This window comes from Adiantum capillus-veneris, chromosome 11, assembly GCF_014529385.1.
Source record: "Adiantum capillus-veneris isolate H3 chromosome 11, ASM1452938v2, whole genome shotgun sequence".
NCBI classification, from domain to species: domain Eukaryota; kingdom Viridiplantae; phylum Streptophyta; class Polypodiopsida; order Polypodiales; family Pteridaceae; genus Adiantum; species Adiantum capillus-veneris.
In genome coordinates, this window is record NC_140941.1 from 88,095,033 (window position 1) to 88,112,736 (window position 17,704).

Sequence of the window (17,704 nt, forward strand, 5' to 3'; positions counted from 1 at the left end):
AAAATAAAAAACGTGAGTTTTAAAACGGACGGGTTGGTTTGTATAAAAGATAGATCGGGATCATTTCCCCAAGCCCAAGCCCAAGCCCAGGCCTCAGGCCTCAGTCTTATGATATACACTAGACTCACTCTTATATATATACCCTACTCCCTCAAGAGAGAATGAGAGCATGTGGGACAAGTCCTCCACTCTCCTCCTTTCTCTTCCCACTTGCACCCTTAAACTTTCTAGTTTGGGCCTAGTTCCCTACTAGAAATTGACAGTTTTAGGGATTCCGAGGGCATAGAGTGACCAAACGGAGGGCTGTAAGCACGGCACGACCCTCTGACCGAAACGCTCATTTTGAGCTATCATACGCTCTATTCTATAGCCGGGTCAGAAAAAAAGGACCAAAAAGTCAAATTAAGGAAAGACTTGGGTTGCAAAACACCCAAAAATACTAGGTGAGCAGCCTTCATGGGCACTCACTGACACTTCTAGGGGATCAAGTCATATGAATCTACGCTCTAGACGAGTGTCAGAGCACGATCACATTGGTAGCGCCTCTGTTCATACGGACACCCATTACCCATCCACGATAGGCTCTAGACCCTCAGCGGGGACACAAGGTAGCACCACCCAAGACCCTAAAATAGCCGCTAGTGATTCCTCCTCCGACTCAGAAATCATGGAAGCATACCCTACCCAAAACACTGAGAGAGAAGGCCACGTTCCTCCCGAAGCTCCACAGCCTGGTACTAGTATGTTTAGCCGTTTCATGGAAACATTAGGTAGAGCTACTCGCTCGGAACCTGATGCAAATGAAGCACACGAAGGGGGTGGGGAAATGGACTCTCCTTTCACATCGCACGTGGACCCCACACCCCCAGAGAGTGTCCATATGGATATCCTACCTGGGATGACTGAGTCGGACAATGTGGATTGGGTCCACCTAGCAGCAACCATAGACACTTGGGGAAATAGGGGGACGACCTGGGTAACACCTAAGGGGGATGAAATGCCTGTACCCTTAAATATGCTACAAGCAATGCATATCGCTTCCGACAAGACTCATCCTAATGTAACGAAGAAAACATACAAGTGGGTCCCTACAGCTTCCTTAGTGACCATAGCTAGTGCTAAAAAACAGAAGCCTTGTAAGAAATGTACCACTCGCTCCAAGAAAAGTAAGAAAATGTTGCGATGGATCCCTAAGCGACTATTGGAAGCCCAAGGCTACTATCAAGGAAATGATCAAATCTGGGTGCCAAAACGTAGATTGTGCTCTTACCTATCACCTGACCCAAGTGAGCCCAATCCCGTAGCTCCAAAACGAATCAATGATCGTGGAAAGAAAAAAATTACAGAATGCTACACACCCGCTCCCGAGCTAGTTTGGGTACCAAAGAAAGAACGATTTGTTCCACCTAGCTCGGGAAGGGGGGAGTCCCATGAAGATTCTAGCTCATCATGTAATACATCCATAGAGGTAAAAGCTTCTACACAGCCTCCATCTATAGTAGTGGACCTCCATGAAGCTACAAAAGAATCCACACCTCCCAGTGTTCAAGAATCACCTGATGAACCACTTCAAGTTCGATCTTGGGAGAGTACCTTACCACCCTTGCAACTTGACGAGGCACCTAGGGTAATAGAAAACTAATGGCAAAAATCCTCACCTATTACCAACTGGAACAATTGGTTTCAAAGGGTGACAAGCTCATTTCAAATGGTATGATCTACCCAAGGAAGGGGGGAGTGTTTGTGGACATCCATCATTCACTTGCTTCCCTCTCAACCTTTTTCCCTAACCTCTTAATCTCCGATCTTAGGGAATGTACATATAAAGCTTTATACTCACAAAAAACAAAAAAATAAAGAGCAAGAGCAATTAGCAAACGAGTATGCACAATAAAAGTCAAAACATTGACTTAGACCTACACATGTCACATTTGGTACAGTGAAACAGAAACCTATGTCATGAAACACCTTTGATCCTCATCACTTGAGTGATGGAGGGTAGGTAAGATAAGTACGATAGGAGTGTTTCTGTTTTAGAGTTGAGAGATTAGCGAAGTTCTCTTTTCCCACTAATGTGCCTCCTGGAGGTATTCCTTTTGTTTCCTAGTGTGTACATGAGCGTGTTGCTATTGATAGGATTTGGACCTTCATGGAACCTTTCTCTCGTTCACACTTCAAATCAAGCGCGACCATCAACACAAACAGGTGTTTTATGTCCATTAGCATTGCCCTTATCTTTTTTGCATCTATGATTGTCTGCTTTGATTGTGATTGGTAGCATAATATTCAACGCATTTGCTTACTATCAAACATTTAATTCAATGTAATGTTTTGTCATAATCACTTGTTTAGGTGTAAAAATCAAGCAGTCCGACTAAGCTAGTTTGACCAAGCTAGGTATTAGAAATCTTCTCTTAATACCATGGGGAATGCCTTCCTAATAAGCAATGGTTACTTAGGTTCTTAATCCGATTTAGGCAACATTGTATGAAATGTACTAGGGCTTTCTAGTGGGCTTAACCCTATCGACCTTTAGCTTAAGTATTATAAAGGGAGTTTACTAATGTGATGAGCCTGGGGAGGGTAACAGTGTTATATGACCCCCCAAAGTTACAAAATTAAAATGCTGAAAATGAACAAACAAAAAATCAAAGTGCCACAAATGAAAAATCTTACGCTGGAAGAGAAATCCCTGCTTAAATTGGTACTTCACTCACATGTATCGCCTATGGTACTAGAGCCCTAGAGGTTCCCAGTGTGGGCGCTTTTCCTTGAAAAGCAAAAAACCCAAGGCATACAAAATAAGCACACACATCATAATTGAATCAATGTGAAAAGACTTTGGGGGGTCAAAGAAAAAGTAATCAGTCAGGCGATGATTTCATGAGAAATTCCTTTTATGGTAGCTTAACTACAAGGTCTTCTAGATATAGCCTCTAGTCAGCCCTCGAACATGAATACTTGGCTCTCGCTGTTGGAATTAGGGTTGCAGAGAAACACACACAGCTTGGAGAAGACGAAGGAAGCTCAAGGTACACAATAGAGAGTGTATTCCTTAGTGTGCAATGGAAAGATAGATAGCCCTAGAGTGATGGGCGTATATACAATGCACGGGGGAAAAAACCTCCTAAAGAGGGAAAAAATGCCCCGGCGGTCCTAGTGTGTTCACACACATCACTACCACATGTATATGGTAACAAATCCCCCCTGGAGTGATGCGGTGAACGAGAGCTGGCACATGAGTAAAGGGAAGTGCCATGCCCTGAGGACAGGATCAGTCCACAAAGGGGAGTAAGCCCAAAGCTTTGCGGAAAGCTTCAAGCTTCTCACGAGACAATGCCTTTGTGAAAAGATCTGCAAGGTTGTCCTGTGTTGGCACATAAGCCAAGCTGATCTCTCCTGCTGAGAGCCTCTCCCTGACATAGTGGTAATGCACCTCAATGTGCTTTGTGCGAGCATGAAAAACTGGGTTCCTCGCAACTGCCAATGCGCTCTGACTGTCAGTGTAGATAGTGTTGGCAGTGTCCTGTCCAACACCCAAGTCAGCCATAAGGCGTCTGAGCCATACACACTCAACCGTAGCTGTGAAGACTGCCCTGTACTCAGCCTCACAACTCGAAGTGGCCACAGTAGGTTGCTTCTTGCTCAACCATGATATACATGAACTGCCAAGCATGAAACAAAAACCACTTGTGGACACTCGCGTGTCAAAACAACCAGCCCAATCTGAGTCCGAAAAAGCATGTAAGTCTGGCGGCAATGATCCCCCCTTGGGATAAAACAAGCCAAGATGTAAAGTGCCACTAAGGTAGCGGAAAATCCTCTTGACAGCCTGCCAATGCTTAGACCCTGGGCTATGCATAAATCTGCTGACCTGCGAGACTGCAAACTGAATATCTGGCCTCGTGTTGCATACATAAATGAGGCAGCCAACAGCAGTTTGGTAAAGAGTGACATCAGCAGGATCGCCAGCATCATGTAGACTCAACTTCAAACCTGTTTCCATGGGAGTGGCAATAGGTTTGCAATCCTCAAGTCCAAACTTACATAGCAATGTCTCTATGTAACTTTTCTGACACAAGGCAATACCACCATCACACTGCTTAAACTGTATACCCAAGTAATGATGCAACAGCCCCAAATCTTTCATCTTGAAAGTAGCATTCAAATCAGCCTTAAATTCAGCAATATGTCTCTCATTTGGTCCAGTGATCAGCAAATCATCAACATAAAGAACCACAATGAGAAATACATCATCCTCACGCTTTACATACAATGTGCTTTCTGTTGGACTGTTACGAAAGCCTCGTTTAACCAAATGAGTGTCAGCTTTCTTATACCAAGCACGAGGAGATTGCTTCAACCCATACAAAGCCTTCTTACATTTGCACACTTTGTCCTCTTGTCCTTTTATGACAAAACCGCGAGGCTGCGTTACATAAACTTCCTCAAATATGTCACCATTCAAGAAAGCAGTAACAATGTCTGATTGATGTACATCCCAACCAAAATGAGCTGCCAATGCACATAGAAAACGCACAGTAGTCATACGACAAGTGGGAGCAAAAGTCTCTTCATAATCTATGCCTTTTTGTTGTGCATAACCCTTTGCAACAAGTCGAGCCTTATGGCGATCGATCTCACCATCCGGCTTGCGTTTCAACTTGTAAACCCACTTGGTACCAATGGCCTTTTTGCCAGGAGGCAAATCACATAAAGTCCATGTGTCATTCTCTATAAGTGCATCATATTCTGATTTCATGGCAGCAATCCAATTTTCTGAATTCTGTGCTTCATCAAAAGACAGAGGCTCCTCAACATCATGTAAACTAGACACAGCCAAAGCATAACAATCTGATGCATAAGATGCATGGCGAGAGCCTGAACGAGTACGACTAGATAAAGGTGCATCCAATTTACTGTCACGCAAAGTGTGCACCAGCCATTTTGGCATACCTCTAGCCTGCTCATTTTCAGCCCTTTCCTCATCAAGTACATCATGTACATCTGCATCAGTAATAGGCTGTTCTAAAACATTTTCAGAAACCCCCATAGGCTGTACATTTGCCTCATTGGAACTTACATTCGTATTTCCACCACTGAAAAGAGGCAACAAAGTGTCATAAATGTCCTGTGAGCTTACATTACTGTCTCTAGTACATGACAGCAAGGGTTGAACAGAATCTTCCACAAACACTACATCCCGTGAAACCAAAATACGTTTTGTTTGCGGATGATACAACCTGTAACCTTTGCTTTCAGCACTATAACCAACAAAAATACATTTGACAGCCTTATCATCCAATTTTCTGCGCTGCACTTGTGGCACTAAAGCATATGCCAAACAGCCAAAAACACGCATGTGCTCAATAGAAGGTTTTCTATCATGCCATGCTTCATATGGAGTAATAGACTGCAAAGCTTTCGTAGGACACCTGTTAAGTACATAAGTGGCACACATGATGGCCTCAAGCCAAAAAGAATGCGGCAAAGCTTGACTTTTGACCATACATCGTGCCATTTCCGTTAGTGACCTGTTTTTCCTCTCAGCAACACCATTTTGCTGAGGTGTATAAGGCACTGTACATTGGTGTTTTATCCCACGACTAGCCAGAAATGCATTAAATTCATGAGACATATACTCCCCCCCTCGATCGGAACGGAGGGTGCCCATAGTACATTTTGAGACATTTTCAGCCATAGCCAAAAATTGTTTGAAGCACATAAAAACTTCGGACTTCGCTTTAAGCGGAAATACCCACGCATGCCTAGAGTAATCATCAATGAAAGTCACGAAGTACAGGTAATTGCCCAAGGACGGAGTTTGCATGGGCCCACAAACGTCACTATGCACAAGCTGCAACCTGCATGTGGCCCTAACTGAACCATCCTTTGGAAACTTAGAACGCTGCATTTTACCCAGAATACAGCCTTCACAAACATGTTTGATAGGTGCTTCAAGAGGCGGCAAAGAAGCAACCATATCAGATTTCTGTAAACGCAGCAAACTGGCAAAATTCAGATGACCAAAACGTGCATGCCAAAGTTTTGCATCTGAAATAGCCCTTGAATCTACAACAGCATTTGCAAAATTTTGTCCACACTTGTCATACAAAGTGAGCTTATACAGCCCACGGCACAAAAGCCCAGATGCAACAATTTCATCACCAAAACTGAGATCATGAACTGTACATCTGTCATCCACAAATTTGACTACAAGTCCAAGTCTAGCAAGTGCGGATACAGACAATAGATTCTTCTTGATCCCAGGTACATAAAGTGCATCAACAAGTGTGAAGGAACTGCCATTAGCAGCAGTGAGCACAATCTTTCCAACTCCCTGAACTGGATAAGAGGCGTTGTTGGCACAAGTGACTGAATTCCCATGAGGGACAGACTCGAGAGAGGTAAACAATTCACGATGTGAGGTAATGTGCTTTGTAGCACCACTGTCGAAATACCACACATGTGAATCTGCAGCAACTGACAAGCATGCATCATGGACAGCAGGATTGTAAGTGCACTCTGCGCTAAAAGCCCATTCTGCATCAACATCAGCATCACAATCTCCTTTCACAGAAGACTCAACAATGGCTGCATTTGTAGTGGAACCAGCATTTGCAGTGGAACCACCCTCTTTCTTCTTAGCCTCTTTGGCCTTCAACTTAGGACACGACTTGATCAAGTGATCATTGGCTTTACAATAATGGCAACGCATCTTCTTTTTGCCCTTATCACCAGAATTGCCAGACGAAGTGCTACCAGCAGAAGCATTAGGAACAGAATTTTTGCCACTCGCAGCAGAACCATAAGAAGTGGCTGCATTACTGTTACCACCCTTTCTTTGAGAAGCAATAAAAGCCTGTTCAACTGCACGCTGCCTAGTCCTGTTTTTTCTAGAAAGTGACTCTTGCAACAGCAATGTGCATAATGCATCAAACTTGACAACTTCAGGATTTCCTTGGGTCATCAGTCTCCAAGTACTAGCAAAAGTCTGGTAGGAATCTGGTAAGGCATCAAGAACAGTCTGCACAAGGGAACTGTCAGAAATGACTTCACCTGCAAAAATGAGTTGCTCATTGATATCCTTGACACTAGCAAGGAAAGTGTCCATATCATCTTCCTCATGCATAATCTTCGACTCTAGCTCTTTACGCAGCAAAGCAATTTTAGCCTCATTGCGGCTTGCATAAAGACCTGCTAGAATATCCCAAGCCTGTTTTGCAGATTTTGCTGAACGGATGTGAGGAATAATGGTGCGCTTCACAGACAACGCAATCAATGCATGAGCCTGCGCATCCTTAACATCCCAACGAGCTTGTTCTGCTGTAGGCAAAACAACTCTAACAGCTGCAATCCTTGCAGCAAGACCTGCAACATCCTCAATATCGCCTACATCTTCAGAACCAGGACGTACATCAATGCCCTGCACAATGTTCCAGACACCTTTTGACACAAGAACGTGTTGCATCATATAAGCCCACATAGGGTAGTTGTCCCCATCCAACCTATCCTCAGCAGCAAACATCTTGAACACATCTGTGTTGTTGTTGTCAGCCATGGTAAATGCTGCACCTGATGTGAAAACTGCCCGAAAATAGGAGAAATGGAGCGGGAGCAACTTGTGCTATATAGCACAAACCGTAGAAGACTATAAGGCACCTATTATGCAAAAAACGGCACTGACAGAAAATCTGCACAAAATGACGAAATAACCTGTGCAGTACTGCCCGTAGTGGAAACGGAGGCCGAAATGAGCCCAAATCAAAATTCTGAGCAGACCGAGCCCTTCGAGCTCACCCAAAATATTTGTCGACCTGCGAACGCTTGCCAAAGCTCACTGAAATCGGAGAAAGTGAGCAGGCGTGTGCTGGAGCAGCTGGCGACTAAGCCCGGGAGGACGTGACCTGCTCTGATACCAATTGTTGGAATTAGGGTTGCAGAGAAACACACACAGCTTGGAGAAGACGAAGGAAGCTCAAGGTACACAATAGAGAGTGTATTCCTTAGTGTGCAATGGAAAGATAGATAGCCCTAGAGTGATGGGCGTATATACAATGCACGGGGAAAAAAACCTCCTAAAGAGGGAAAAAATGCCCCGGTGGTCCTAGTGTGTTCACACACATCACTACCACATGTATATGGTAACACTCGCGATTAAACAACTTAATTGACCACTGAAAATTAAGAAGCTTACCCATGGTATTAATATTCGATCTCTAGTTCCTTTCGACCGTCAAATTAGCGACCCCAGACTTGTTTAATTTTTTACCTTTACATCTGTTTATGCACTTGATTACATTGCAATTTAATGTTCATTGCTAACAAATTGTTTGAAATTCTTTTACCAATCAATTGGTCTACCTAAAACTGCATATGCTTTTTAAGAGAATGCAATTACTGTGACAATGTTGTTTGATTTTGCAGTGACTAAAGAAGGCTAAGGACATTCATCTCAAATGCTCTTCCACCTCGACGAACCAGCTTCAACTCAATAGCTTCCGAGGACGGAATCTACATCAGGAAGGGGGGCATGTTAACCCTCACGGCTCACGGACACCCCATCACCTACGACGGACGTGTATTATGTATTTGGTAGAGTCAGGTACCGGGCTTGTCGGACCAATAGGAAAAGGGTAAGAGTGATCGTCGATGAGAGGCGCACTCTAACTGGGACATTCAAGGGATTAGTTGGCTAAGCATGGGCGCCCAAGTGTGAATGGGGTGAGCTCATATAAAAGCCAACTAAACCTAATTTTTACTCATTCTCTCATTTGTGCAATAGAAGAGTGCTCTTGCTCCATCTCCATCTCCATCTTCTTCTTCTTCACCTCCTTGTGTGTGTGTGTGTGTGTGTGTGTGTGAGAGAGAGAGAGAGAGAGAGAGAGAGAGAGAGAGAGAGAGAGAGAGAGGGAGGGAGAGTGTGTGTGCGATCGAGCATTACGAAGGCACGACGGCGGCGAAGCGGTTGAGCGCGGCACGACTGCAACTTCTTCTTCATCGCGGCGAGGAATCCACCACGAAGGCGAGCGTAGAGCGGTGAGTGACACACCCTTTGCTTTCTTGAGCTTGCTAGTTTAGGCTTGTTGTGTGCTTGGAGCCATTTGTGGCTCGCACACGGTGTATTGGCAAGTCCCTTGCTTCGACAGTGCGGCAAGGAGCGCACAACAAATTTTCTTTCACAATTTCATTTTCATATTGCTCACATTGCTGGCAAGCATAATCAAGTAGCGGATGCACTCTCAAGACGGCCAAGAGTTAAATGCGGTTTCCATAGCAACTCACAATGATCTATCTTCTATGATAGATGAGTATGCTATTGATTCTGATTTTAGAGATGTGATTTCAGCCCTTGCATTAGGGAAGAAAGAGTAGTGCTTGAAGTTTCCATCTTCATTGCACTAGGTAGTATTGAAGGAACACAAAGAATTGTATTGTAAAATGTCTCTCTTGATGGGAGAAACATAATACAAAGCCTTTTGGAGGTGTGACCGGCTCCATGTAAATCCGATTGTCAATTGTTGTCAATAGCTTAATTTCTCTCTCTTTTGAAGTATTGTTCATGCTATCTAACTAGGTGTTATAATTTTTGTTGCTCTCTCCACCCAAGCACTCTTGTTATTCTCATTAGGAATCTATTCTAATAAAATGCTCACTATGTTCATGCTATTTTCTGCTACACACAAGTTACTAGGCCATTGAATGTTACATATTCTTTTGATAAATCGAGAATATTGTAACTCCTATTTTCCAATTTGGATATTGTAATCGATGAGCCGGGGCTATAAGATTCCAGATTGTATCCTTAGTTAGAGCTCCCAGATCATTAGTTTTTCATCAAAGAAACCTTGGCTAAGATATAAAAGCCAATTTTCGTAAGTTATTGTTAAGTTTTGGATAAGAAATACACAGTGTGAGCTAATGGCGCTCACTTATCTCCTTCTCTTACTTCCTACTCCCTTGTCGGTTGTCACATTGCAGTGTCGTCTGTTGCATTGTAACCGCAGGTAAGAGCTCTACGCATTGACGTAAACATATCATGGTAAACTGTAGCTTTTGGCGTTGTCAGCCCGCAACCTAATTACATCATAAGTAGGAAATCGCAAAGTAAGCATAGGCAGGGTATTGGGGCATCATTGCTAAGTATTTAAATGCATTCGGGGTCAGAAACGACTAGGTCAAAAACTCACTGCTATTAATAATCACTTTTTTTTTCACTTCATCAAAAGTGAGATTTGAGACCATAAGCATGTGTGCTTAGGTCTTATATACTTGCCCTATAAGTTTCGTGACATTTGGATGTCATTTGATGTTGTAACGGTCATGTTTTGTTTGCCAATTAGTGACTAGCTTTTGATGACTTAGGTCATATGAGTGTAGCTTGTGTTAGATGCGAGTTTTCTGTTGTTTTCCAAGAGATTTACACCCTCTTGTAACCTCTATGCACTAGTCAAGTCAGCTTCGTCCCATGGATTGAAAATTATGTTTGTGGTTCTCGCTATGTCTGCAATAAGATAGAAGTGAGGTTAGAAACCCATCCCACAGTCTAATTGCAATTGTAGCTCGTCAGGTCTAGCTAGAAGCATCCATGGTTCTTTCTCAAAAGAAAGTCGATATCCTAATGATGCTTGCTACCAATGTGCACCTCGGCTAGAAGATGGGGCGTTATATGTGGAAGCATCAATGTGACCAAATGTTATGATCAATGCATGAAAGACATGGGACAAGCTAGAGTGATTTTCGCTATTGAAAATCCTCGGGATATTATTATTCAATCTGACATGCCCTATGGTCGAAGGACAGTAATAAAGTTTGCTTAATATACCGATGCTCAAGTAATTTCTAGATGTCACACTCCAAAACCATTTGTAATCAGCTTTAGAACACTTTTTGTTAGCCTTGGCTCTTGATTTGATAGACCCACAGACTGAGCAACCTAATAAGGAGGCTGCTCTTGAAAGCATTCCTATGATTGCCTTTTGTGACACAGACTCCCCTATGCGCCATGTGAACATTTGTATCCCTACTAATAACAAGGGGAAGTGCAATATATTTTGGTTGTCTTTTTTGGACAGTAGCTTGTATGGTTCTTCAGATGAGGGGAAATATTTCTCCATGCTAGTCTTATGATGTCATGGTGGATCTGTTCTTCAATCGTGAGCCAAAGGAAGCCAAAGAGCATAAAGAGGAGGAATGTGTTGCATGAGAATTTGCAACCACATGTACAATGTGCCTCCTCCAATCACTGCCCTAGCCGAAACTCTTGATGAATTGGAAGAGGGATGTGATGTTGGAAATTGGTAGCTAAGAGTGTTAGTAGCACCAGTTGTTGTGGTGAACACCCTTGCTCGAGTGGACTGGAGCTACACCCCTACCCAAGGATGGGGTGTTGTTCATGCACCTGCCTCGGCTCTGACCAACGCCTTGGATCTGGATGGGAATATACTCCTGCTGACTCAACTCCTAGTAATTAGAAATCTTCTTCATTGTCAATTTGGTAGTCTTGAGTTAACTAGCCTTAGATAAAAGGAAGAACTTTCCTTTCAGAGATGTTCGAACTGTAGATAGTCTTCTAGTCATGTGATGTAACTTTTTTAAGAGTTTTTGGTATAAATTTTGATTCTAATTGAGAGAGAGAGAGAGAGAGAGAGAGAGAGAGAGAGAGAGAGAGAGAGAGAGAGAGAGAGAGAGAGTAAGAACTTTGAGACATTGTAATGTCCCTCTCTAAACAAGTTTTCATTGAGAGGCACCATATACTAGCTAGCTCATGCAATTGGGGATGGGGGATCCATTGGCCTCTCATTAGGGGATTGCCAGCCTCCTTTGACCTCTCAACAAGCCCTTGTCAACAAATGCACCTAGCTAGATATGTTGTTCCTTCCGTATGGTAACTCATGATGTGATAGAAAAGTTACAATCTTAGAATTATTGTTGGACTTGGTCTCAAGCTTGTATATTACCAGCCCTCAAGAGTTTAAATAGTGAGTTCCATCAAAAGCCTATCACTAAGGCACAAGACTTGAGAGAGAGAGAGAGAGAGAGAGAGAGAGAGAGAGAGAGAGAGCGATTATTCATTTGTGGCTACTTTACCTCTAGCATTGGGTCTTGAGCTCCAAAGCTCCCTCGTCTTCATGTTTTATTTTACTTCAAGCTTGGATATTCCATCTATCAATTTTACATTCTTCTGTGAGTTGCAATGCAGCAACGCACAATGCAGTGAGAATTTGTTCTTGAAAGAATGTGTACAAGATTTTCATATACAATTTTTTGCCTCCAAGGATTGATGGTAGCCATGAGGCATATAGAACAATACAACAAGGCAAGGCCTAAAAAGTTGTGACTAAGACAATGTGAATCGCATGGTGTCATATTTGTATGTGTGCCTCCATAAATTGATGGTAACCAGAGGCACATGGAACATTATAAACAAACCCAAAAACACATAATTCCAAATCCAAATCTCTTGATCATAGAATAGGGGATCTACAATGTGTTCAAAGCTAGAAACTATACTTGGAATAATTATTATCTTTAACAATGCATGCTAGGTTGTTTATCCTTGATTTGTGCTTCGAGACAATAGGCCTTGATTTTTCCTTTTTCCATGTCAGGCTCTTTGTGTGTTCTTTCCGACAATAGTGTAAACTTTCAACGCGAGAGAGAGAGAGAGAGAGAGAGAGAGAGAGAGAGAGAGAGAGAGAGAGAGAGAGAGAGAGAGAGAGAGAGAGAGAGAGAGAGAGAGAGAGAGAGAGAGAATTCAAAAACACGAACAAAATTTTTAAACTCTTCAAATTCACTTGTGTCCAAGCTAGTACATGTATTGATGTACTCGTAGTGATATTGCCCCATAATGTCAGCTTTAAGTTTGCTCGGACTACGGGATTCCTCGCAAACAGTGCATCAAGCCATCTATAGAGTGTGAACCAATGTTGTGAACAATCTCACCCACGCTAGCATTTCTGGATGGAAAGTAGTGCTCGTGTCTGTGTGCAGTCTGAAATGGAGCTTACAACTTAATGAGTGCTTCCTATTTGTGTGTAGTCTCAATGGAACCTTACAACTTAATGAGTGCTTCCTATCTGTGTGCAGTCTGAATGGGACCTTACAACTTAATGAGTGCTTCCTATCTCATTCACCAATCAAAATGTCTAACAGTTAGCTTAGAAAAATCAGTTTTGCCAATCAATTATTTTGCTCAAAAAGATTACCCTCAACCAAGCCAAAAGACTAGTCTTCACTAAGGCTTGACCGCACACAACACCGGAATGTACTATGGCAAGCCCCGTCTTTTAGTTCACATGGATCACGGGTTCCTTTGAGTGGGTGTCCATGGTTGAAATTTGGCATTGCAATACAATGAGAGGACCATGATTTATGCCCAAGATTAAGGTGTTGATTAGAATTTATAACTAAAATGCCCAAATTTTGACCTTGAAAACAACTTTTATTGAAACTAGCTGATATGTCTCATTTTCAACTAGAAAATGTACACTACAAACCTGGATATGTGAGCACTGCTCTTGGCCATTGATCTTCTAGTGAACTAGGGGTGGACAATCCACAACATTGATTGACACGTCGTTTTTTGAAGGGGATCTACGGTTTTAGTTCATTGTTGGTTGTGGATCATCCAATCAAATATGGACTGGGTGGGGTTTTTTACCTCATGATCTCCCAATCACGAAACGGATGTCTTACCACTGTGGTAGCACACACGTTTTGTTAAGGAAGGAAAAAGATAGCCTTATATTAAGTAGTTTCATCACACCTACGATCTTAGCTCACACTGAGTTGATTATGGGTTTACACCAAGTTCGCATTTAGTTCACACCACCAAAATGCAGTGCACATACCTTGCAGAGTTCACATCACCTAGATCACAATGAGTTTTTGTTTACTCGAATTTACACATCAATTCACATTCGAAATCAACAGTTGGGTGCACAATTTACCTTGGTCACGGGAAATCGGACGGTCAAGAGCATTCCTAGATTACGAACCCCAATTTCAGCCGTGGATCCCGCTCAAGGTCTACATTCGCCAGTAACAACTTGACACTCCGGTAGAAGTGGGAATATGGGCGACCGGCATGGGCGTGGCAGGCGGGATGCAATGAGGTAATAGGGCATGGGCCGATGGGCGCATGAGTTTTACATGCCAAATTGTTACACCAGACACGGAGAGAGAGAGTCAGAAAGAGGACACCGCCATAGCTGGCGATCTCTTTCTTTAAGGGTACCAAAGCAGCGCTAGCTGTGTGTGTGTGTGTGTGTGTGTGTGTGTGGGTGTGTGTACATTCTCCCTTTTGTGTGCGCGCCCGCGCGGCGGCGCAAGCGATTTTCTTTTTGAGGAGGGAGAGAGAGAGAGACCGAGAGAGAGAGAGAGTACACCGCCAGGCGCCATAGCTGGCAAGCTCTTTACTCAAGTTGCAGCAAGCTTCCACCGCCAAGCAGCACTGGCTGTTTGTGTATGTGTACATATTTCTGAGGGTTTCTGGGTAGTTTGTCTGCGTTATTTCGATTCTTTCTCTGCGAGCTTATACGCGGTTATTACCTCCTGTACATAGCAGCAGCCCCCTTTCTTTCCTACATTCAAGCTTTTGGGTGACAATGGTGACCCCTAAGTTGCCTTCTGTTCATGACCGTGATCGCATCAAAGGCCCATGGAGCCCTGATGAAGATTTGGCCCTGCATCGCCTTGTTGCCAAGTATGGTGCTCGGAATTGGTCTGTCATAAGCAAAGGCATTCCAGGGCGTTCTGGCAAATCCTGTCGCCTCCGCTGGTGCAATCAGCTCAGCCCCCAGGTGGAGCACAGACCTTTCACTCCTGAAGAGGATCGCACCATTATGGATGCCCATGCTCTGCATGGCAACAAATGGGCCACCATTGCACGCTTGCTACCTGGGAGGACGGATAACGCCATCAAGAATCATTGGAACTCTACTCTTCGGAGGCGATGTGTAGCGGAACGATGTCTGCAAGCTAAAGGTTGTGAAAATCATGCTGAACTTTCAAAAAACACGCACTTTGAGGAGGAGGAGCTAGAGGAGCTTGAAGACGGCGATGAAGACGAAGATGATGAGATCTGTAGCAGCTTTGATGGCAGAAAGAGGCATATCAAGGAGCTATCCTCGCTTGATGATAGCGTGCAGGACGAGGGTAGCTCATGGGAGGTGAATAAGCTAAGGAAGCTTAGTTTTAGCCCTGATTCTCCTGTTGTGTCCGATCGGAGTAGCACAGATTTCAACGGCAATGGGGGCTTTGTTCTTAAACCGGTGCCCCGACCCTCGGCATTTTTCTCGTATGTACATTTGAAGCAGCTTCAACAGCAGGGGGCAGTACCAGAGGCTTGCAGCTCTAGTACAACAACAGATCCATTTACGTCACTTTCACTCTCTCTTCCTGGGAGTGATGTTACCAAGCAGCACGATGGCCAACACCACTCACATAAACATAGTGGTAACTATGCAAATTTTTGTGAAGATGGACGCATGTTATCAGCCGGGAAGAGTGTCTGCTTTGACCACATAATGTGTGGTCATGGTGATGAGCTTAATGTCAAGCATGAGGCGGGTATGAACTTCAATGTGAAGCAAGAGATGAGTTTGAGCCCAAGCTCTGTGTATTCTCTTCAGAGGGGTTATGTGGCTCCACTTAGTCTTAAAAATGATCATCATGATGGCAAAAGTGAGCAAGTTTTCCCTTTGGTCCAATCAACCAACAGTAATGACTTATCACCCCAAGGTCCACATGTCGTTCAAGGAATGGCAATGGGCCCCCCTTACCCGCCGCCGCCAGGTTCTTTACTGTTACCACCGCAACCCACTGCTTTACCTACCTTCGAACCAGGCAGCTACTTGAGGGCTGAAGATGCCATGGATCTCATTACTTCAGCAGTGAATTCTGCTGTCGCTCAAGTGATCTCACCCGCTGCACAGAGTGTGGCATGGCAAGCATCTGTTAACACAGGCCTACTGGCTATGATGAGAGATATGGTGTCTCAAGAAGTGCAAGCATACATGGCTACGCATGGCATCACTCATAACATTAGCGTGCCGCCTCCAAGCTGTGCAATGCTGGAGGGGCTTCGCAATGAGCTACCGTCAAACATGAAAAGAGTGGGTGATTATTAGGAAAGCAAGTCGAGTGTTGTCGCAGATAGTGAAATGCGTTCATTCACTATTGCTTGGCATATTCCAGGTGTAACAGGCATATTGAGATGAGGTTATGTGATGACGATCTCAGTAGTTCTGGTTGGGGTGAGCTTAATGAGCATCTTGAAGTCTATAGTGGCGAGAAATTGCTTGTGCAGGAGGTAATCAAAGAGGTCATGGATGGAAGGGCTACCAGGGCATTTATCACTTCAATCCGCAAGAAAGGACATTTCATGTGGTGGCTTTGTTCATGACAATGACTTGATTTACTCCGGTAATAATTAAATGTTTCTCCAACTTTATGTGGTTAATTTTGTTTTTTACGGTTATGCTTGCCATGGCCACCTGACGGAAATATGACTTGCTAAAAACAGATGAAAGTCAGATGCAGCAGAGGTAATGTAAAGATGGTTGGGAGGGTTTCCATATAAACACTGATCTGAGCTAGTAATGCATGCATGAACATTAATGCAGTTTTTGTGACAAGACCATCGATGTAAAGCTTCTTGTAGATGTAGCATGTGGAACTTCACTATCTTTAACTCTTGTGTGGAAAGGAAATTGCTCAAAATTTAGGTTGGGAAGGTATCAAGGAAAGCCCTGCTCAAAATTTAGGTTGGGAAGGGTATCAAGGAAAGTCCTCCTTACGCACAGGTTTTATGCGGACTCCTGGCAATATAATTTTACAAAGGACTTGTAGATTGTTTAGGCTATCACTGAATTGATCAATGGAGCGAAGGGTTTAGTCAATGTGATGTAGCTTGAGGTTACCATCAAATCCAGTTGGTTCTGTTGGGGAATGCTTTTGTTCACTAGCTCATGCAATAGTTTTTTTTCTTTCTAATTCAAAATGCACCCCCGGGGGGGGGGGGGTGTTGGGTTTTCTGTGTTTCGCCGTTTTTGTAAGCCATACTGGTGAGGAATAGGCAAGGCAGTGATCATGTCATGGGTGTGGGGTGTCCACCTATTTCTTGGACGATGACATGAGGAAGGATTGGAAGAGGCAGTTCTCACCTTGCTCTGCCAATTATGCTTCCTCGATAAAACTTTCAGCTGACCATCGTTTGGGAGAAAAACATGTTTGGAAATGTTGAGAAGCTACATAGGAGCACTTCGCCGATAATATTGAATTGGGCATACATCTGAATTTGAGATGCGAAGAAGTGTTATAGGTGGGGGTTGTTAAAAGACTACGTTTTGAAGGACATTAGAAACATTCCCTACAGCGAACAATACTCTCCTATAACCATTACTTTCAGGAGAAAATTTGTCAATAGACCGGTAGGGAAATATGGTTCTGTTATTGTTGAGTAAAGACACTATGCATTTATATAAGTACCAAGTACTGTGACAAGGTGTTTTTTGTGCAATTGAAAGTGCTTCAGAAGTATGGATCTATGCAGCAGATGTTACATGGCACGATAGTCACTCCCTAAGTTTGCAATCAGCCATAACAATCTTGAATAACATTTCCATGGAATGTGTATGTTGATGTTCGTAATCATCGGCCATCTTCTACACATAATGCTACTGGCTGGCTTGTCTTTGCC

The 17,704-nt window shown here is 43.5% G+C and overlaps 1 protein-coding gene and 1 pseudogene across 1 annotated transcript; both read left to right on the plus strand.

Annotated features, from left to right (window-relative positions):
- The first annotated feature begins 10,588 nt into the window (after positions 1-10,588).
- Positions 10,589-11,254, plus strand: LOC147447604 (small ribosomal subunit protein uS2 pseudogene; annotated as a pseudogene).
- A 2,924-nt stretch (positions 11,255-14,178) lies between these two features.
- LOC147447605 (uncharacterized) lies at positions 14,179-16,643 on the plus strand. Its single transcript, XM_086523322.1, has one exon. It carries the CDS (start codon positions 14,610-14,612, stop codon positions 16,131-16,133), a length of 1,524 nt encoding a protein of 507 aa, XP_086379448.1. The 5' UTR covers positions 14,179-14,609; the 3' UTR covers positions 16,134-16,643.
- Positions 16,644-17,704: the final 1,061 nt, after the last annotated feature.

Excerpts from the sequence above, each read along its gene's own strand:
- LOC147447605 (XM_086523322.1), top strand. The coding sequence starts at position 14,610 with ATGGTGACCCCTAAGTTGCCTTCTGTTCATGACCGTGATCGCATCAAA.